General features: G+C 35.9%; 1 protein-coding gene across 16 annotated transcripts in view; it reads right to left on the bottom strand.

Annotated features, from left to right (window-relative positions):
* The window catches only part of SNTG2 (syntrophin gamma 2), a 286,741-nt gene that overhangs the window by 110,373 nt on the left and 152,303 nt on the right, over positions 1–24,065 (bottom strand). For 12 of the 16 annotated variants that reach the window (XM_080588164.1, XM_080588166.1, XM_080588160.1 and 9 more), the window contains 2 exons: positions 10,016–10,103; positions 4,339–4,430 (listed from right to left, as the gene is read on the bottom strand). In XM_080588164.1, the coding sequence (XP_080444290.1) occupies positions 4,339–4,430; positions 10,016–10,103 (180 nt within the window). The other 4 variants (XM_080588157.1, XM_080588158.1, XM_080588159.1 and 1 more) reach the window with 4 other exon arrangements.

Raw genomic sequence — 24,065 nt, 5'->3', positions numbered from 1 at the left:
ATCAATAAAAGATGAGACTTTCAAAAATACCTTTTATTCATTTCATTAATATAGCAAAAGTCCTAATCAATTCAGAATTAGAGAAACATAACACTTTTGAACATCTAAATCTCAGATAAACAATTTCCTTACTCAATATCAAAAGCATTTTATAAGCAGATCTAGAATAGTAGAGTAGGAAGTTATTATCAAATAGCTTTTTTTCTATTGATATGATTTCTGAGAGGTGTAATCAGAAACAGAAAATTTGGATTATTTTTCTCTGTATGTAGAAAGGGAACGGTTTCATATTTTATTAGTGGAGAAAAAGGAGTATGCTTATTTGCAGTGCGTTTTATCTCTTTTCATATAGGATCTCACCACAGAAGCAGTTCAAGATATTCAGTTCAAGTGTAGCTAGCTATGTTTGTCTGTTTAAAGTATTTTCTGTTCAGGAAATGGAAGACGTAGTGATGATTACTTTCATGAGAGTAACCAGTACTGTCTCTCTAAGTAAGCTACTTTTTGTATTTACTAGATTTATTACATCTTATGCAAATACATTACCAAATGACACACTATGAATTACAAGTCAATTTAAAGTTATAATTCTTTCATACACAGTGAGAAAATCATGGATTTTCAGATCAGGAGTTGGCAGAGTCTACTGGTATCACATACTGAATCACTCTAACAGAAAAGATATTGATCTGAATCTTGAAACTTCTTTAAAGTGAGCTACAGCATGACAAAAATGAAGAATAAAATACAAATTAAGAATAATAAATAGTATGTTTATACTGAACTGGAAGGCACTACAGAAACAGGAAAAAAGTAAAATTATTGAAGCTTTTAGATGTGGCACATCCATTTGATCTCAGCTCAATGGTCTGGTTACTTACTGCATTGAAGTATCCATCAGCATAGCTTTTACCCTCAGTAAGAGGATCTCCAACCCCTTGCATGCACCCTCTTCCCTTTTTGCCTCTGCTTGTTTGGGATTGAGCAAATCCCTCTGCAGCTGGGATTGTTTCTCTCACTCTGAAACCAGGACTACCATATATGTTAAAGACATAGGACCTATAGGTCCCACCAGATGTTGGGCATCTGTATTTTTCCTTTTTTTATAAACTGTACGTGGTGCTGAAGTAGGCATCTTTCTTAGATCAAAACTTTTTAATTGAACAGATGAAACAAAGCCACCAAATAATAAAAAAAATAAAAATAAAAATAAACATGTAAGCAACTTAGAAAATTCTAAATGCTTGTTTCATTTAATTTAACCAATTAAACATACACTATCAAAATTAAATTAGAATTCTTAAATTACATGATCTACTCTAGTCGCAGTCCATTTATCAGAATATCACTTTTAGACAATTCAGGGAAGTTGGATATTCAAAGAAGTGAAAAACTACTACGGTTTCCCTTTGTATAGCAACTTTTATACTATTTAATAGTGTCTTAGTAATTTGTTTTATTTCAGACCTCTTCTTTATTTATTTGTCCAGAGGGATGACTTGGAAATCCATCTAGGAGAACATCCCTACAGTATTTTCTCCATTGTTTTGTAGTTAGAATCCTTCATGTACATGCACTATAATCACTGGCCTAGAGAGTAGCTCTTCTAAACCTTCTATGTTCCCTGAAATTTCAGAGTACGATTAATAAACCATGTATCAGATACAGATGAATGTATCTGATACTACCAGTCTCTACAGCATTTGTCACACTGCTCAAGCACAAACTAATTAGGTGTGAAGAGAACACTTCACCTCATTTCTCTATGTTCAGGGCAACCCCTCTGAAGCACTCTACTGCAAACTACTCAAATACTATAGGAAAGATTTCCATAAATCCTGAAGATGATATCAAATCACATATAACAGACGCTTCACAGAAGATGTGATAAAGATATGTCTAACAGAGGCAAGCTACCATGAGAACTGAAAACAGTGTAATCGTATCAGGCAGAGACAGCTTGATGTTAACATGGCTAAACCACTTCCTATATGATAAAAACTAGTAACACCACAATATATTCTGGTGTCATGTGAATGTTACTGACTGAGATAGCATTAGCTCAGGTGTCTCTGTATTACCGGTTTTCAGAACAGACACGCTGAATGACTGTTTGGTAAAACTGCCATAATAATCATTCTCTACCTCCTGTCCTTTCCTTTAATATGCATGATTTTTGGAGTAGCATTCATAAATACATGTGCATTGTCTAATATAGCAAGGATCTGACCGTAGTTAGGAAGATACATACAACATGATGTAACATTATTCATAGTGAGTCAGACCTCCCTTACCAAGATGATATTAAAATGGGGTTTAAATATCTATATTTTTACTGGGCAATACTGTCAGAGGGAATGTCAGTCCAGCTCTTCCTTTACTGAAAAAATGAAAATACCTAATTAAAATTAGAAGCACCCACTATTTGGTACCTGAAAAACATGCAATTCTGAAGTTCTAATCACAGCTCATTCATATCTTAGCTGGATAGACAATAGACCACACATTTTTAGTGGACTACCTCAAAAGTCAGCCATATCAACATAGAATACATAGAACCTTGCTTTTGGACCTCATAATAAGAATCTGGCAATTTTTAGTTTTGTTTCCTATGAAGTGAGATCATGACATTTTTACTGGGCTACATTGTTTTGCTGGGCTAAATTGTTTTGCTTTACTTCACTTCTAGGTCATTGTGTCTGGTGCACATATATAGCTCCCCACATGACTTTTTGTCCAGCTTCAGAAAAAGACAGAAAAGTTCTGTATAAACGAGTTAGTACCTCAGTATTCCCCCTTCTGTTTTTACAGAAGCTTACATGCAGTCTTTTGTGTGCTACCTTGGAAACTAACTCTAAATTACTTTGTGTTACAAGTCCATAAAACTCCAGCCACTTCTTGTTGTAACGTGTAGAATTCCAAGTGTGCAATCCCCACTGTATAGTCATAATGATGATTGAAAGTTATTATGGCACACATTTTAGCAGTTAGTAGGCATTAATTTGCTAAAGCATGCTAATGCAATCAGAGGAAATCACCTGACCATAGCCCTCTTCATATAATGCAAGCACTTTGAAGAAAGGACTTGTTTGGCTGCATAGCACCTGGTAGACAGGCATTTCAGAATAATGGACCCTGATGACAGACAGTTTTTTTGCTAAGACAACACTGCAAGGTAACTAAAGGTAAAAATTATCTGGATGATTGCAAACAAATAAACATGATATCTTCTGTATCTATACTCAGTTTTTTCCCCAAGCACTAAAGTACAGGTATCAAAGCAAAACTGAATACTTTTATTTATTATTAATCATATATATTTATATAATAAATATATGCATATTTATATTATCACATATATATTTATCAGAGAAAAATAGCTTTAAGGATTAATTTAGAGGGGTAGTGGTGAAAATGTGCAAAGCTTGAGAGAAGCAGCAGACACTTAGATGTCTGAAGAAAAAGGAGAAACAGAGGTCAGCAGAAGCCTGTACTCCATTCACAGGGCATTCTTTAAAATTCAATATCTAACTGAAGAGACTACAGCTGCAATTAGTTAAGAGCTAAACAATTTTTCAGCATGAACAGCTGTTCTTGTACAGCTATTATTTACATCTTCAATCTTCATTTTAAGAAAAGAGCAACATTGTCACCTACTAAAACATCCTATCTTCTTTGGTTTTGACAATTTCTATCTTTCCCAGAGAAAAGAATATATATATATATTATTTTTTTTCCCACAATGCTGCACTTAATTCAGTCATAGCTGTTTGCTGCAGAAAAAAGAAAGAAGGGACTATCCTCTGGATTAAAGAAATAGACTTGTTTTCTTAAGTCTGCTTTCTCATTTTATTTGTCTTTTTCCTCCTTTTTTCCTTTTAATGAAAGTTTGCCTCAATAATTCAACCTTTACATTCTCTTCTGAATTCCATTTGCATTTCAGCATCTTTACTAAATTTAATAGCACAATGCTATAATTCAACAAAATACGTTAAAAATTGACATGAATTCATCCCCACACAATGATCCAACCTTGCTGTGATCATTCTTAGAAGCTTCTCAGTTGCCTCATAGCAACTGAGAATAGCAACTCAGGATACCATGTTGGCTATTTCACAAGAATTTTACAGCACAGGCACTTAAAAAAATATCCAACAAAACAAATGAAAAAAAAAAGTCAAAACCAAATCAAACCAAAAAACACTCAAACAACCAATCAACCAACCAACCACTAAAAAAACCTTAGGCTAGTCCTATGGTGTTACATTAGCATTCTGAAGCTCAAAATGGAGCAAAAACTTGCATAATTTATGCTGGTTTTGGTATTAATTTACTTACAGTATTAATTGAGTTTCCATTTAAATGTAAGCCACTATCAAAGAGAGGTGATGAAGCTCCACTGCTGTGATCACTGGATGGTCCAGGGGAACCTGGAAATCAGATAACAAAAGATAATCGCTTATATTAAAAATATATGTATATATCTATTCCAGCTGTAAAACACGTGAAGAATTTCTAATACATATCACCAAACCAAAACTGAAGTACTGTGTACATTTTAGGAAGATAGACAATAAAATGTGTCAATCTTGTGCTATACTTTACGTCTAACCAGAAAAAAAGTAGCTGGATGTCATTTTATGGAGGCTGTCATTCTATAGAAGCTGTGCTCAAGGTACCTTCTTAGATGCTTAACTGTTTGCAGGATTAAGCCTTTTAAGCCTTTTTTTTTTTATTTTTTTCACTGAGAATGAGATATTCAAAATCAAGTAACAAATTCAGTTACACAAATCCCATTAATTTAATGAATAAATTTCCTACTCAGTGTTGAAAGTCTCATTTTGGAGTATAATTATGGAGAGTATATCTATACACAAAGCTAATAAGAAACTCTCAAGCAAGTACTAACAGTACACATACTTACATTTTACTAATGGATATATATTTTTCATAAAGTGGCAATTACTTTCAAGAATAATGCACCTTCTCAAACTAAGAAATTAAAAGTAAATTGTCATCTTGCAATGTTGTTACTGTGTTAATACTTTATTATAACACAGCTATATTCTATATATATCTATATATATCTATATATAGAGATATCTAATCCTTTAAACAGCTATTCATGGTCCTACTTTAGCAGTTAATGGGACTCTAGGAAAGCTTAATGCATTTGTATGTAATAACTCATTTAATATAACAGAAACAACACAAAGCCACACCATTGTGTAATTTTTGCTTAAATATAAAATTATAACATATAGCGCCAATAATACACAATTACTGTCAGAATATACTTGGCCTTACCAATAAAACACATAAAATCAGTTTCACAGCATTATATTCATCATCACTGAAAACTCATTTTTCTGTCCGAAGAAGTCACCTGAAATTGCCTTTAAATCATTTCACATTAATAGGTCTGTCAAATCTAACATCACAAGAGTCAAAATGTCATTCCAAGTCATATATTTTTATATGTATCTATTCCACATATCTGAAAGATTTAGCAAAATGGAAGTTAATTCAACAAAAGCTCATTTTCTCCATAACAGCTCTCTGTCAGTCCAATATTGAGATCCCAAAATTATACTCTGTGTTCTGAAGTTTCAGCATGTTTTCATTCATAGTCTTTTCCACACAATTTGAGACGATATCAGCAGGAGGCACTGCTATGCTTTGCTGATACAGGTCTAACCCAAGTGCCAACTTAGTAGCTAGGTACATTTTGTAGCTGCTGTAAACCTACAGTACACCACAAAAATCGATGTTCAGAGTTGTAGCTGACCACAGGGAATTATTGTAACAGAAAATGGTATCTAATTTTTTATTTAAAAAAATGTTTAAATAAAAAACTTGGCATTAAATTCCCTGTGGAAGAGCCCGCCTGTTGGAACCTCATTATCTCCCATAACAGACATGTATGACAGTTCCATGAGTCGATCAGATTCTTAATGTGGACCAATCCCACATCTTCTGCAGTTTCAGCATATCCAAATAGACAAATTTAATTATTTTCAAAACTCTGAATGAAGGATTTACTATAATACAACATACTACATTAGTGTTTTTAAGTATGTAAAACTGACATCTGCTGCATGGGAAAGCTTACAATAAAAGGTGAAGTAACGTATTTTCCTCCTCCCAACATATCCCTCCAGACTTGCTTTTCAGTTCAGTAGCTTTCTTTGGTTTTCTGAGTCACAACAAACTACTCAGCCTCCCTCAGTCTAAGTCACCTTCACCACTTGATTGCAGGGAAGTTCACAAGTTGTTTAGTCTGCTCCCTGCTTATTCGCACACTCATGGACTATTCCTTCATTGCCTTGTTCTGTATTTTGGAAGCTTCCCCTGTTTATGTACAACTGCTTTCATGGAAGGTGCAGTCCTCCCATCTCTCCAAGGAGCTCTACCTGCCTCCTGGCATGGCAGTCCCAAAGCTAGCAGGTGGGCTTTTCTCTTCAGAACAAAACATAGGATATACATACACAGCATATACACGATCTAAAAAAATTACACTAACACAAAGCAATCTTATACTACCTGCTACTATAGCTCTTGCCCAAATAGATGAGACTCCATATCAAGTGCTGGGTACCAGTTCAATCTCTGGAACTTTATTAGTTCATAACCATCCAAAAAAAGTGCTTATTTAAAATAAAGCGTCTGGTATAGACAACTCCCCTCGCCATGACTACAGCATCTTACTGGGGACTGATGCCAGAAGCTAGGTACATGGTATATTGTGAGACTTTCAGCAACCATTATTATCACCTAGCTTTCTTTTTATTCCACCCAAATTGTAGTTAGACACTCAAGCTATGAGAAATGAAAACTTGTACTATGACAGGTCTTATCTGTTTAATTTTTTTCCTTTTTTTTTTTCTTAGCCGTGTCATTTTTGTTATCTTAAGAACGCTAGTTCATAAAAGATCCTGTGACTAAGGGAAAGAAAGATTTTTACCTGAGCAACAGATTATTATGCTCAGAGGAAAAAACTTCCCCTGTGACGTACGAAAGGGCCGGAGAAAGAGAGAGATATCCAGTATATAGGATTTTGCAGTCCACAAAAGAGACTGAGATACTCCTGAGGGTGGCAAGAAAAAGCCAGAACTCAGAGGTGAGTGAAAGAAACTTCTTAAGGACCACAGGGGATTTTGCAGATCTAGCAGTAACTCAGGAAAACCACCAAGTTATCTGACACTAAACCTAAAGCAAGAAATCACTTGCAATGGAACAGGTAGGAGTTGTTTATAAAACCTTTTAATTCTTTTTGACAGAATCACTGAGATTTTTCAATTTAAAAAGTCAGATATTCTGCTACTTAGTTTAATAAAGCCTGGATATTTTTTTTTTTATTATTTACACCTTAAAAGCCTTAAACTTAGCAGACCTAGAAAAGTCTATTTTAAAGTTCATCAACAGTTTTATTTTTTTAATGTATTTCAGTCAGTGAATTACACTGAACCTCTAAACAACAAACAAAAACCTCAAAATGAGCATACCAATGTAAGGCAGTCAGAAAGACATTATCCTCTATAGCACTACAATTTTTCTTTTGATTAACATTGCTGAATGATACTGGAGACGTCCTGTATAAAAAAATAAACAAACTCATTTATCTGACTTGCTAAATATGTCATAGACAGCCTCCAATAGACAAAAAGACCATTCCAGAACAACCACAAAATTAATGTCAAAAGAAACAGAAGCTTTGCAGCCTTCGAATATTCTGATAATTTGGTATAACCACCAAAATCAAAAAATTCTTAAGATATCCTGATTTACCATAAAATGCCCTGAAGACTCTTTTCAGCAGCAGTGTATCTTATCTAAAAGGGTAAACACCTTATGTCTTGCTCAGCTCTGGGATGGGTAATGGACTTAGAGTATCCTCAATGATGGTACCCACAGGCTGAAGCTGTAATATTCTGTAACAGGCTAAGAAATAACCCTCATATCCACTTTTAACCTCTTCAAAAAAGGAAATTCCTTCTTTTGGTTTCCAGAAACATATATCTGTTTTCTTTCTAGCTGGAAGCCACCTTAGAGCAAATCACAGGTCATGGGATGTGGAATCATCCCAGCCACGGGGCCAGACAATGCAATGAGCAGAGAGTTACTGATCATGCAGTGTAGCTCCAAGAAGATGATACCTGACTGCTGGACTCTCCTCAGCCCACCACTCCTTAGCTGGCCCACTCTATCCTTCTGAAGAGGACTGTGAATCCCAGTGTCCAGACTCCACAGGATGGTGCCCCCAAAGGCACATAGCTGTACACCCTGAAGCTAAATCCGGTGCTCCTGGAGTATGTCAAAACCTATACTAGTTGTTCACAATCCCTGAAAGAGTGAAGTAACCAGAAAATGTGAGAACTGTAGGCACATATTTTCCTGTTGTGACATCTAGTGTCTTTGGTACCTATAGTGTGAGATAGTGTAAGGAAGAAAGAGCTATGAGAAGGAAGCAAGGGAGGCAGATGCTGCTCCTGATGATGTGCTTATAAGAAATAGTAGTAACAATGATTAATGGGAAGAGACAGCATGGTTGCATTTGAAGTGAACACGCCACAGTACTAAAACTGCTAGGGTCGCAGCTGGTCTGACTGAATCCTTGGAGGTAGGGGACCACGTGCCTGAATCTTCTGGGATGCCAGGAAAGCCTAAGATACTTCAGATTTATGTATACATGCACTTTAATCTTGCCTGCAGTGTGAGTTGGGATGCATGTAGTTGTATAGTAGAATTGATACTTAGGTTGTTATATTTCTCACTAATTCTTCATGACTGGGATTTTGCCCATGGATTTGTGAAAAGCTCCTCCTGACTTGGGGTCTTACCACTGCTAATTGCCTTAACTTCAGCTGGCTGCAGGCCATGAAACAGGCCCTTTGAAAGAGAACGATATTTTTTGTAAGGTGAAAGTTTCTTGTTGAAGTGTTCAAGGATGCTGTGTACCTCTTTCTGGTCACGTGAAGATAGAAGATGGCCTGGTCTTCCTGCTAATTATTGCTTTCTCATTTCCAGGAACAGCACCTCATACAAGCAGTGCCATGATCTCAGCCTCCCTGGTAGCACTGGCTGCAGCACCTCCTGGTGCAACACAGGCAACGCAGGAGTCACCTAAGTTCCTCTTCTCTCCCATGGAGAAGACACCAATGTTCCTGGACCTGCATGATCTGCCATGTGAAAGTGGCAGCTGTCTCACACGGGATGTGTACTGTGCGTAGGTGGCAAGGCAGCGGGGCTCCAGGTGTGGCCTCTGTGAGAAAAGGCCAGGGGCTGCCCCGTGATGGACAGGGCCAGCTCCAGCCAAAACAGACCCACCACTAGGCAAAGATGGTAGCACCTCTGAAAAAGTGCGTTTAAGTAACTGCAAAACTCCACACAACGCAGAAAGGGGTGAGGAAAAAGTGTGAGAAACAGCCCCGCGAACACCAAGGTCAGAGAAAAAGGAGGGGGAGTATTTGCTAACCAGAAGAACCAGAAATTTCCCTCATCTATATTGCCCATAAACAATACAGTATTGCTACTGTTAAACTGTTGTTTATGTCACAGCATAATTCTGCTCTCTGACAAAAATGATCAAAATATCAAAGTAGTTTATGAAATATACACAATTAATGTTACCCATTTGCTTTGTAAATGTTCTGTTTTTCCTGATTTTTCTGAAAAGGACAACATACAACTCAGCATGAATACACGACCCAGATGTTTTGTAAACATTATTTTATTGCATTCAGTCAAAGCTTCTTTAGCAAAACTTCCAGCTATCATCCATGACTGTACTGCATTTTAGTGGGTTTTACACTTTTATTTTGAATAAACTATACAGACACAATCATGAAGTATGTATTAGATTCTTACAAGTTAAGCAGAAGAGTACATAAATAATTTTCTGTTTCTTGCTGTAAAACACTCAAGGATTGAATTCTTATTTCTGTCAGTATCATATTATTATGAGAATACTGCAAAGAGGCAAACAAATTACTCCTATCAGTTAATTTCCTCTTACCTAATGGAAGCTTTAAAAATGATGGAGCTTCCCTGAGGTACTGAACAGTGATGGTAACTTCATCGCCAGCATTTCGCAGTAGGTGTACCTGTCAGTGTACAAATAACAGCTACTTTAAACCATAGAACCACAAGCCATGGAAAGCATATTATTTACAACGAAATCAGCATCTCTGTTGATCTGTAAGAAACTCAGTATGAATACTTCTGACAGGAATGGAGAGTATCAAGCCACACCAATAAAGGGTAAGAATAGGCAGGACCAATGGAACAACCTGAAGAAATAATTTGGTGAGTAACTTGTTTTTATAGAAGAAGCTTTAGATAACTTCTACAAACAAACTCATTTTATAAAATTGCCGTAGGGTAGTAGGGAAATTTGTGTTTTGTAGATATAACATATTAATTGTGTGTATGCACACATATACAGACACATAACATAAATTAATAACATCACATATATTTCATATCTGATTTATATTTGGTTTGATTCAGGTGTTATATTAGACACATTTTTCTGTTTCAAATATAGTTTTTGTGACTATCTTCATTATCTGTAAATATTTGCTCACCAGAAGAGAACACATATATAAACTCATTATGCATATATGTATACGTAAATGTATACGCATATATATATGTGTAAAGATATACACGTATTAAAACATTAGAATTTAACTAAAGGCATATCACACTACTGCATAAGGAATTTTAAAAAATCGAGAGCTTCAACTAACATCTTTGATGGAACTCTGTTCCTTTTACGGTCAGAGTTATTCCCTTGTTTCATATCCTTGACACCCAGGAAATAGGTATTGCATTTGGTTGGTAAGGTTTGCAGCCTTGGTCCCCTTTGTCAGAAACAGATGCCAAGGCCTGTGGCTTCTCAGCTGAGCACAACCAGAGCTTGAATGCATCAAGCAGAAATGTAACAACAGCAAACAGTAACTCCTATAAACGTACTTACTGATCTAATGTGCTTGAAGGAAGCACATTGTTTGCAGCACAATTTTGAACACATTTTTGAGCACATTGTTGAAGCACAATTGCTTGTATTGCTTCAGACCTCTATTTCAGCACACTGCCACATCGACTAACATCACAAGATGCAGGATTACTACTAACAAATTAATCACAGCAGGGATTACTTACTTTATACCTTTTCTGATGTGTATCAGAATGTAATCAGATATGTTTGGGCATATGTGAGTATTTTTCAGGCAACTAATGGCTTTCTGGAATTGTTAATTACAATATTGTAAGGCTGTTTGCAGATGAGAAGGAAGAGAGGAGTAAATTCAGGACATTGCAATAAGGATCTGCAACAAAATCAATATCCTCAGCCTTTAACATCATACACCATATAATGTCATGTGGACAGATTTTTGTGGACAGAAGAGCATTCATTAGCAATATTATAGACAGTTGTATTATTCATCTTGTGATTTGCTCAATGGCTATGAAAGCTACAAATCTCTTCAGGCACATACACAAATCTCTGAAAAAAGGTAAAACAGAGAAGTATAAGGAAAAATTAAATTTGAGGTAGATAGTTATGCAAGATATCTGTGATTGATTTATATAAAAATAATTTTTGTTTACATTACAAGATACCAACTTGAAAATAGAATGACTGAGAAAGTTCCAATGAGAGAGTCACTGAAGAATTAAGATTTAAAAAAAACCAAAACAACAACAAAAAACACCTTTTGTTTTCTCTAGATTTCATAGTTTTGTTTTGTTTTGTTTACTCTTATATTTTATAGTCTGATTCTCTTAGAATCACAGAATGGCCTGGGTTGGAAGGGACCACAAAGATCATCTACTTCCAACCCCCCTGCCATAGGCAGTGACACCACCCACTAGATCAGGTTGCTCAGGGCCCCATCCAACCTGGCCTTGAACACCTCCAGGGATGGGGCATCCACAGCTTCTCTGGGTAACTTGTTCCAGTGCCTCACCACCCCGAGTGAAAAATTTCCACTTAACCTCTAATCTAAATCTCACCTCTTTTAGTTTAAAACAATTCCCCCTGAGCCTGACAATATTCAATTGAGCAAAGAGTTGCTCCCCATCTTTTTTATAAGTCCCTTGACTACAACTTTTTGGTCATTTGCCTTCATAGTGTTCCACCCAGGTAATTTTCAAGTCTAGGACTTGTACTTCATGAATATTTCAGGTGTTTTATTTCTGAAACATACTTCAAGATCAGACATTCATCATGAGAGTCACTTCCTTTTACTTTATGACTTTTGCTTCAGACTTTAAGCCCGTATTAGGTGTTTAGTCTTAAGTTTTCATCTATAGATGAGAGATTTGATTGATTTCACTGAACTTCGTATGTTTAAAGTATAAGGTTATCATCTAGGCTCTTTCTTTATTCAGAGATAAACACCCACAGGTGATGAATCCTTTTTATTCTAAGATCTCTACAGATTTCTAGGGAAAGCATTGGCAACCACTTTGGAATTGAATCTTAGCAAAAGGGCCATATGGATGAACTCATTCTTCAAAGAGATGCTCCTTTTCAATTTTAATTGCTGATACAGTTTTGATCTATATTAAGACAGAACCCAATTCAAACAGCCAAAACCCCATCTAAATCTCTGAGCAATGTGAATATTAATGATCATGTACGTTTGAAGGGTTAGAGTAAGCAATGGTAAACACAAGGCACCAGAATTTTAAAAAAATGCACATCATCTATGAATTGCGCCACTGACTTTCCTTGCTGAGTTAGGAATACAGGATTTACCTAAAGTGGGCATTAACAGTAAAAATGAGGAAACAAATATAATTTGGTTTTGCTAAAATATCAGTCACATTTTGCTCCACAGACTCTTGAGTGTAATTAGGTAAGCGAGATCTAGGAGCTCCTGTTTGTATTTTTTACATTCTCTCTGTTATATTCTTGAGAAATAGACGTGAAAAAGAGAAGCATAATAAAACTTGGCTTGATAAATGCACTTAACTGAGCTATGCAAATTCCACAAATTAGAGCCAGCATGAAAAGTAAGCATTTCCTTTGATGCCCTTTTTCTTTCGTACGTATGAGCACACAAGTACGTGTACACACACACAAAGTTAGCTGCAGCCAGTGTACTTGATCAACTATAAAAAAATAATTCAGTCACTTTTTAAATTCTCCTTCTACTGCTACACAAAGGCAATCGTGCAACAGCTAATGTAACTTCAGAGGTACTAGATTTGTCTTGCTGGACTTACTGGACTTGTGCAAAAGCTTCACTACCACAGAGAAATACATTATTTAGTGACCTTCTGCACCATTAATGTCTTCTTGTGAGCACTGAAATTGAATCTTATTTTTGTTCTTAGTATACATGGTTCAATAATCCCACCTCTTCAGGCATTAACAATATAAAGTGGCTCCAGGAAAGTGTGATACAATACCATGTCTCCTAAGGCATAGGTTTGGTAACTTTAAATGAAAACATTATGAGTTCTTTTCTTTTCATAATATCATTTGAAATAAAAAACAAATTTAATTCTCTGCAACAGTTTTTAAGCTAATGTTTTGTTTTGTTCCATACACTTTCTTTGATGGAATTTATCTTTGTAATATTTGATTAAGACCTTCTAAAAGTACACTAGGCAGTATGTTGATCATGCAGTCTCATAGAATCATAGAATGGTCTCCTCTTCCCTCTTGATAAATACTATAATGTGTAAACATTCTTTGATTCAATAAAGAGGAAACATAGTTCTTGTGCTTTTTTTAAAAAGTCTACTTCAACATTTTTCTGTCCATTAGGTTGAAATTCTTGTTATTCCACATATAAAGAGCTAAAGAAGTCAACATTTGGAGCTTTTCTTTAAAAAATATTAACAATAGAGTTCTCTGTATCAATTTTATTTGGCTTATGTTTCTTCCCATTAGGTATTTCAGCACAGTACTGTGACTACATTATAAATTTGTGATTTTTGAAATTATCTGTTGGATTTACAAAATACTGATGTTTCTACACTGAGTGTAAGGTAAGCAGTGTTATATGTACCACATAATGATAAGTAGAATGATATCACAAGATACAGGCACATTTTGTGACATGAACTTGCAATTTGCAGTTGACAAACTCTGAACTCCTGTTTCCCTTATACTAACTTTTTGAATGATAATAGAGAATTCATTATCTGTTACCTTTATACTTGTACACGTAGGAAATATTTCCAATTAAGCTTTGTTGGTCCATGACTCAGAAATTCCGTGATTCTATCAATACAGTGTGGCAATAATTTGATTTACTCTTATACATGTTTTGATCAAATATAAAAGCATTCAGTCTAGTTGTGAAGGCTCCATAGCACATTAGTGTAACTGCACATTAGTGTAACTGGTGCAAAGTCATTAATTGGTGTGATTGGGCTAGAAAGAGAACATCAATTCTTTGCAGCTCCTAATGTGGATTAATGTGGATTAATGCAGTTTGGGAAGACAAATTAATCAGCTGGAGAGTGGTAAGTAACTGTAGTCTAATTTAAACATATATAAGGATATACCAACAGTTTCTTCAATTTTTAACAGAAGCGTTTTTCATGTGACAGTTCATATATACATATGTATAGATTTACACATATATGAAATACATGTAAATGTGTACATAATTCTGTCTGTACTATGTTTTCGCATATGGTTCAATATGAGTCATATGGTTTGACAGACTATTATCGTTCTATTTCAGCTTTTGAACAAAACAAGCAAAACCTGTATAAGTATATATATGGATGTCGCTCAGCTATACGTGACAGAATGATAGTGAAAGTCTGTAAGATAAGTACTGTATTTTTAGCTCCCATTGAATTGATCATGGATGTTTTTCAAAACAGAACTACATTCAGGAATATTAATTTCTAATCTTGCTGGTGCATCCAAATATTACGTGATAATGGATCTGTATAAATACTCTAATATTACTTTCTAGGCAATGTTTACATGAGTCGACACAGCTTCATGAGTTCCTGAGCATTTTGTGCAAAGTAACTTGTTTAAATCCATGAAACACATATTATATTAATTTATTTAATTAAATTTAAACTATTGAGATTCATCTCACTTAGATGTAATGTAAATGTTTTGAATCTTTAAATCAGACTAAATTTAAAAGAAAACATCCAGTTACTGAAGAATTTCAGAAGTATTTAAAAATAACGTCATAATGGAATAAATGGAATAAAATATTTGTGTATGTATATGTATTTGTATATATATAATTATTTTAATATAGATTAAATAAGAAATATCTATCAAATAGACTTTTTATTATATATAAGAAATATATAGTCTTCAGATAAACTAACAGCTATCTTTTAACAGTAGGACATAATTTGCATAGTTACCTACCAAATTCAGCCCTTCAGAAGTAATAATGTTTGCAGATATTAAAGGAAATAAGTATTTTTCGTAGGAAATAATTGTAGATTGAACCTAGGGGAGTGAGGAAAGAGGACTGGGGAGCATGCTTGTAAAAAGAGCAAGAAGAACAGGGAAGTGGGGCCCTGGAGGAGGGAAGATTCTGGCCATGAGGGAAAAAGAACTGAGCTTAAAAGGAAATGCAAGTCCTTTACGGGAAACTTAATAGAGGTGTAGGCCTTTCCACTTTTTTTTTTTTTTTCTTCTTACTGCTTTTACCTTTTTTAAATTATTTTTTCTCTTTTTCTTTTTTCCTCCTCCTCTTGCTTTTTTCTTTCCTTTTCTTCTTTTCTCTTTTTCTTCCTTTTTCCTTTTTTCCACTTCTGCTTTCACTTTCATTGATCCATTTCTACCCATCATCTACTTGGACTTGTGTAAAGCATTTGATACTTGTCCCAAAGCATGTGGGACACCACACAGCATTCTTGTCTCCAAACTGGACAGACAAAGATTTGGTGGATGGATTATTCAGTGGATATGGAATTGGCTGGATGGCTGCATCCAGACAGTGGCAGTCAACAGCTCAGTTCTCAGGTGGAGGTCAGTGACAAGTGGTGTCCCTCAGGGTTTGTACTGGGCCTGGGACTGTTTAATATCTTAATTAATGGCATAGTCAGTGGGATCGAAGGCACCCTCAGCAAGTTTGAGGGTGATACTAAGCTGAGTGGTGCAGTCAAAACAGTGGAGGGAAGGGATGCCATCCAGAGGGACCTGGACAGATTTGAGCAGGCCCTCATGAAGTTCAACAAGGCCAAGTGCAAGGTCCTGCACCTGGGCTGGGGCTATCCCACACTTGAATACAGGTTGTGCAATGAGTGGATTGAGAGCAGCCCTGCGGAGAAAGACTTGGGGGTACTGGTGGCTGAAAAGCTGAGTATGAGCCAGCAGTGCAAGCTTGCAACTCAGAAAGCCAACCGTATCCTGGGCTGCATCAAAAGAAGAGTAGCTATCAGGTCAAAGGAGGTATTATTCCCCCTCTGCAATCCTCTCGTGAGACCCCACCTGGAGTGCTGCATTGAACTCTGGGGCCCATAGCATAAGAAAGGCATAGACCTGTTAGAGCAGGTCCAGAGGAGGGCCACGAAGATGATCAGAGGGCTGGAGCACCTCTCCTAAGAAGAAAGGCTGAGAGAGCTGGAGTTACTTGGCTTAGAGAAGAGAATTCTATCATTGTATGATCCCCTACCCTTTTGCTTCTGGACCCTTGTTCCCCAAGCTCTGTGATCTGATTGGACTCCCTGTTATGTGCTTTGGCCTTGTCAAGCTCTTGCTTCTCCCTTGCAGAGCTGTATTTCTAACTTAATAAGGGCAAGATGACATCATTCCTTCCATAGTCTGGTCACCAACCCCAAAAATAAAACATACTGTTCTGTTAGAAACTAAGTCATATTTACTACCACTTAAAAAACTTCTCGTGTCTATTACCTACCTATTAAGGCAATGCAGCATATGGAAATTTTCAGATTTAAATTAAACCACCAATTCTCTTAGTTTATTCAACTGACTCTTTTCTCTTACTTCCGTCAACAAACTCAGTAAAAGATGTTTTGAACCACAAAGCTTCACTATTCATTTTGAAAAATAATACTGCTCCTGTATGCTATAATTACTATGAATTATATACAATAACAAAAAAATTATTTTTTGATGATTTTGTATATTGCTTTATCTACTTAATCACACAATTCAGTTTGTGTTTCACTTCGAAACAATGCTTACGCAAATATCTGGCATATGAAAGACAATGCTACAAACTGTGGATTGGAAAATATTTTCTAAGCTAAGTCAGCTGTTCCCTGAAGCAATGGAAGTTAAAATAAATTTGCTTAAGGCTAACTGTTAACTGAAGCATGAAGACTCATCCCTCAGAAAGTAACACTGCCATCCTTCAATAACTCCAAGAATAACCGTGCACCACAGTGACTTCTCTCTGGAACTTCAGATCTGTCTCAACTGTCATTAATGTGCTATAACTGAACAGAGTTCAAAGCCATGGAATTCATAATTTTACAAGAAACAGTATGTTTTATTGCACAGCTACTATTACGTATTACTTGTAAAAAGAAAAACAATCTCAAGAATAAAAAAAACACAGTAGACAGAAATGGTCAAATAACCAGAAAACAAACGTAATTATTAGATGGAAACTTAATTAAATCATTACTGATATATACGGTATGTAAGAAACACAGTATCAAAGTGCCACTTTCAGTTCTAACAGATAAACATACCTAACTGAGATTGGAAATGTGTATATTTAACTGGAATCAAAATCTGTAGAAATACACAATTTCTCCTCTCCTATGAAGACAGGCTGAGGGAGTTGGGGTTCCGCCTGGGGAAGAGAAGGCTCCTGGGAGACCTTATAGCTGCCTTCCAGTACCTAAAGGGGGAATTGCTCATGGCCAGGCTGGATGGGGCTTTGACCAACCTGGTCTAGTGGGAGGTGTCCCTTCCCATGGCACAGGGGTTGGAATTAGGTGGTCTTTAAGATCCCTTCCAATCTAAACCATTCTATGATTCCATAGGATAGGGAAAAAAAAAAAAAAAAAAACTTCTGATTTCCTGATCCAGTTCTTTAATAGTTTTGATTCAATGAGTTAGCTTGTTTGCTATCTAAAGTGTGTGAACAGACTCACATTCTATGAGCAAGTGTTTTGTCTGGTATCTACAAAAAGGAACAAGTACCAGAATCTAGCCACCATTCAGTGGCTAAACAAATGTGCTTGAAATACTAATGACAGCCATGAGATCTATTCACTTGTTTAGATCGCACTCCCGTTAAAGTGAATGACTTTATGAAGAGAAACAATAGAATCACAGAATCATAGAACCATCTAGGTTGGAAAAGTCCTTCAGTATCACCAAGTCCAGCCATCAACCTCGCCTCCCTAGCCCATCACTAAACCAAGTCCCTTAGTGACACGTCTACACATCTCTTAAATACCTCCAGGGCGGGGACTCCGCCCATTCCCTGGACAGCTCACTCCAATGCTTGTACTTACGTACAACTAAAAAAGTGATCTTTTCTAACCACAATACAAAATGAGTTTATTCATCTCACCTGTCATCAGAAATACAATAATTTTATCAATAAGTTGATTTTATGTGGGTGTAAGTACTCTGTATAACTTGCATTTTCCTTCCCATTTGAGGAAATTTACCAAATGCAAAATAACTGAGCTTTGCTTATATAAACAGATTAAGTCTAATCTTTTACAAACACATTTATTTAATTAACCAATCCAACATCACAAGAGTGTACACTAAGTCTTTTTTAACTTTTTGCTGAGTCCTCTTAATAACATCAGCCTAGATTATACAGGGCTCCATAGTTCTTTCTACCCTAATGAAAAGTTGAGGCTCATCCAATATAAGGTAGTGAATTAGTCAAAAGCACAGAACATCGTTTAGGTAGAAAAGGCTGGGAAAGGATGTTAGAAATGGGAAGGAAAGGATATTGCTTCAAAGAAACTATGTCAACTGTAGCTGAAACCCACAGGAGTGACCAAAAATTAAAACACAAATTAGTTGTTGCACATGATGTAAGGATCAAAGGAAGCAAGGGTGGAAATGTTTTCCCAGCAATTGTCAGGAAAAACAAGGGACATAATACAGTCCTTATTTATTTTTTTATTTATTAAAAAAAAAAAAAAAAAAAGAAGAAGAGAGAGAGAGATATGATTTATTTTCCTATCAGCTTTTTAGAAGACACTCCAGGTTTATGCATGGATGTTTTATACCCTTTTGTTCTTATTCTAACATTCTCCTTTAGCAATATTTGGTCTCCCTCCATGGTGCTCAGTTTCATGCAGGTAGAAAAAGAAGTGTGGAAAAATAAGAAAAGTAGGGAGGAGCAATAAGTGTGGTGGGTGACCAGCACAGGGTTCTGACCTCCAGGGTCTTTGGTTGGCATTGCACAGGAGTCCAGGTGCTGAGGATGCACAGAGGAGGTGCTGGCAGCAATGCCAACAGCAGTGTGGATGCAGGTGTAGTTGGTGGTGGTCCCCTTGTCTGCGTTTGGGGAAAAGTAAAGGTTGGCTCTTTGCATGAAGAGGGCAGGAAGTCCTGCCCCAACCAGTCACACTGCTGGCTGACCCTTTCTTTCTCTCCTTCTCCATACAAAAAAAGATAGAGAGGAGATGGACTCAGTATAGCTGTCCTGAGCATGTTATGTAGATTCTAAAATCGTCCTGTCTTGTACCAGTTCTCTATATTTCATATACTTGAAAAAATCCTGGATGCCCCTTTCACTTCTTTTCTGTGGCAGAAATATTACATAATCATAAAACAGGTAGAAATATGACTAATCTGACATGACCTACTTGTAAACTTGTATTGTTTGACCCAATCTCTCTTTGTCTGTTATACTTTCCAAGCAGTGGATTAAGACCAAAATTATCTTGCATCTTATTAAAAGCAAACTCCTTAGATCATGCCTATCCCTATTCCATAAAAGACAGAACTCTGTTAAATATACTATATTTGCTTTCTCCTCGTATTTGTACAACTGATTAAATTGTTCTATTTTGTAGAAGAATCTGCAATGTCATGTGCCAATTTTTTTCTGAATACTACGACAGGGACTCCCCTATTTTAACAATAGTAAAATATGTAAATTGTGATCCTACTTCAAAGATACAAAGTTTGCTTTTATATTTTCATTCCTAACCAGCCATTAGTCATCCTGCTTCCCCTCCAGCACTATTTTTTTTTCCTTTATAAAACAAAGTTACTTTCAGTTTCTGAACTACTCTTGTATTTTCTGTGGTTTACACATTCCTCTTACGGCGATCCCATTTTTGATTATTTATGACTGAAGAGGCTAGCAGAATTTGTTATAAGTCTTTCCACATTTTTAAAATTAGAAGGAATAAAAGAGATATAGATACCGCAGTCAGGAACTAAATGAAAAACAAATGAACAAGCAAAAATTTTAAATCTTTTTACCCTTAGGAAGCATTGCTTTAAATATTGGTTGTCCCACCACACTCTCTTCATGCTTTATCTAAGAAGTGCTACATTTTGTGTCCACAGTATAAAAAGCGTTTAAATTCTACCTATTGCTCCTTTGTGGCAGGTAGCTGATTTTTTCTATAGGTTTTAATTATAGTAATTCTGCTTTTGTGCTCAAAGAATATGTGCACTGTAAATGCTCATAATGCCAGAGAACTCACTGCTTCTCTAACCCAGGGAATTAATGATTGTGAAATAGATAGGGGTAAAATAATAGTATTGAAACCTAGAACTCCTTAATTGTGGATGCTTTCTTAACATGCTTACATCTTGAAAATAAGTCAGTTTCCAAGAGTACATTATAGAAACTATGTAATATTTATAAGTACACACCTAATACAGATACCATAAGACATACTCTATTTTTTAAACTTTTTTTTCCTGCAATCTTGTAATCCTTTACAAAAGAACTATAAAGGTGCAAAAGGGTGCAAATTTAACTCACAAAAATGTGTGAGTTTTATCATTTGCATGTAAAAGACATTGGAGATTAAAAGTTCATTATAACTTGCTTCTTAATGAGGAATGCAGCCAGATGTATTCAGTGATAAAATAATCACATTTCTTAGGGCATCTGGCAAACTGAGGTTGAATTGTATATCACTCAACATTTGAATGTAGTACTACAATTTGCTGCTTTTATGTGTTTTTATTTTTATGTTGTGTTGGCATACAGAATACTTATGGCAAATTAGCAGCTGGAGAAATAAAACTAAATTCAGATCTTTTTAACCTAAGAAATGTGAAGAACATTTTAAAATTATTTGTATCACTGTCAAGTAACAGGGCTGCTTTTCTACAACAACCAAATCCCCAGGAAAACAGCTCAGAAATATTCTACAGGGTAACTGAAAGAACAGGAAAACTATGAACACCACAACTTCATTCTGCAGTCTAATGACACAAATTAGCCTTCTTGTTATAATTGTCCAATTTTTTCCTCTCTTTCTGTTACTGCCCACCTACATAGCAGCAGCTAATTTTCTAAAAATGCACGTTAAGTCCCAACTAATGAAAGCAACTATGCAATACCCATTACCTGCTCCCTAATAAAAGGTTCGTTCTCTTCTTTCAGCTCCTGTGTCAGCTCTTTTATAAATGCAGCCATTCTGTAGCTATATACTCACTGCAACAGGTATTTGCCGTCCATGTAATATGTGGGATTGGCCTAGGCAATGACAAAGGAAACCTGTGAGAACTACCAAGATGAAGAAAGCAAAATCTTCTAAAGCTTGGTATCTTTTCTCTCTCTCTTTTTTTTTCCTCTAATCCAAAAAATATATTTTAAAGTTTTAACTAAACTGAGTTTTTTGGTACGCTTCATAGTTAAAGAGGTCCTCCTCTTTAAAAAACAGAAGAGATTTTTTACAGAAAAGTTGTAATTTTTTGTTTATCTGTGTCTGGAAAAAAACATTCTGTTTGAAAAAGATTTAAAAATGCTTTCAAATCTACATTCCTGCTTTGGCTGACCCCAAATGTAAATCACCTAATAATGGGGAACACAAGCAGTCAGAGTCTGGGATCATTTCAACTAGTTCTCCTTCATTAAAATCTTCACAGCTGATGGATTCTACCCATGTTGCTTTTGTTCATGTGTCTGTGTGTAACTGGAGATAGCCTCTTAGCCTGGAACACATCAAGAACTTCTGTCAGTCAAGATATGACCCTTTTACTTAGTGCCCCAATCTTCCCATTTAAAGAAATAATGATAACAACGATACATTGGGAAAACAATACACCTAATCACAAACTAATGAAATTACATATCATATACAGAAACTAGTCATAGAAAAGTCAATAGGAAAAAAGCTCTACATTTCTTCTTCAATAGCCAATAACAATTTAGAGTAGTGTTAGAAATCAACTTGAGTAAGAAAAGTACAATCTGTTCAAGGTTTTGGCTTTTTTTTATTATTATTATTTTATTTTTTTCAGGAAACAATTGTGAAACAATCTAAGGAGAAAATTCAGAAAATGCTCGATCTTCAAAAGATTAAAACCATTTCACAGAAAAATACTTCAGTAAAAATAAAAGGAGACTCAAAGATATCCATCAGTATGGACCCCCCTAAATTATTTTACCGCATAGCCCTGTCAAGTTCTTTCAGAAAAATCTCCATCATTTTCCTCTCTATTCAGGTCTCACAAACAAAAAAGATCTCAATTTCATTTGATAACTCTTAGTTCTGGCTTCTCTACTGGCAGAGACAGTGAACAATCTGTCCTTTACTATTCCTTTCATGCCAATCAACTTTACAAGTCTCCACAATATCTCATCTCAATTATCCCATTTTCATAGTAAAGCTCTACCTGCCTTTTAGCTACTCACTGTTTAGAAGCTGTTGCACATCTTTGATCATGCTGCTCACTGCCTTATTGCTTTCTCTGAACCTTTTCCTGTTTTTTTCTTTTTTTTTTTTATCCTTTGAACTGAAAGGACCAGAAATACTGTCAATATTGAAGATACAAAGCCACCTTAGATGCATACAGTGATGTTTTCAGTTCTGCTTTCTACTCCTTTTCTAAAAAAAAACAAACAAAAAAAAAAAAAAAAAAAAAAAAAACCACCTCCAACATTTGGTTAGCTTTTATGAATTCTTAAAGCCTGAGATTTTATTTCACAGCTGCAGTGGTCAGTTCAGAGCCCATCATTCTTTACATGGAGCAAGGACTCTTCCCTCCCACGTTTACAACTTAGCTTTTATATGAAAGGAGGTTGTGGCAAGAGGGGTGTCAGTCTCTTCTCTCAGGTGACAAGTGATAGGATGAAAGGAAATGGTCTGAAGTTGCACCAAGGGATGTTTAGGTTGGATATTAGGAAGAATTTCTTCATGGAGAGGGTAGTCAAGCATTGGAATGGGCTGCCCAGGGAAGCTGGGGAGTCCCATCCCCAGAGGTATTTAAGAGATGCGTGGACATGGCACTAGGGTTTAGTGATAGGACTTGGTAGGTCAGGTTGATGCTTGGCCTTGATGATCCTGAAGGTCTTTTCCAACCTAGATGCTTCTATGATCCTAAGACTTCACCTTCTATTGTATTGTCACTTAATCAGCGAGTCCTACTGTCATTCTTCAGAGCTGTCCCTTACCCTTCCCAGTCTGAACAGTTCTGTTGAATGAGCAAACTGTCACCTCATGTTTCATTCCATTTCACAGTTTGTTGTGAATATCTTGAAAACAGAAGTCCCAGCAAAGTGGGATTGTGTGGGATATCCCTTCATTGTGAACTTCAACCCAACTACTCTTCCCCTCAGTTTCTATCTTTCAAACAATTATTTATCCAAACCATTGTTATTAAGTTTCCTTTAAGGCACGTATGAAACAAGGATTTTGTTGGGAGTCTGTTCAAAACCCAAGCAAACTATATCAATCCTTTATTCGCATTTTTATTGATTCTTCACAAAGCACAGGCAGGTTTCTGACACACGGCAACTCTTTGCCAGATTGTTTTTTTTTATCTATATATTTGTTAATGGTATTTTTTAAAATTATGATTGTTAATTATTTCACTAGTAAAGACACCAGGCTTACCAAACTGTGGTTCTACAGATCACCTTTTGCACCTTTCACAGGTATGTACTTTTCATCTCTCAATCCCCAAACACCAA

The sequence above is a fragment of the Anser brachyrhynchus genome, assembly GCF_964034855.1.
Source record: "Anser brachyrhynchus genome assembly, chromosome: 3".
Taxonomy (NCBI): domain Eukaryota; kingdom Metazoa; phylum Chordata; class Aves; order Anseriformes; family Anatidae; genus Anser; species Anser brachyrhynchus.
Note: the sequence above shows the minus strand (reverse complement) of the source record. Positions and strands in the feature narration are given on the sequence as shown.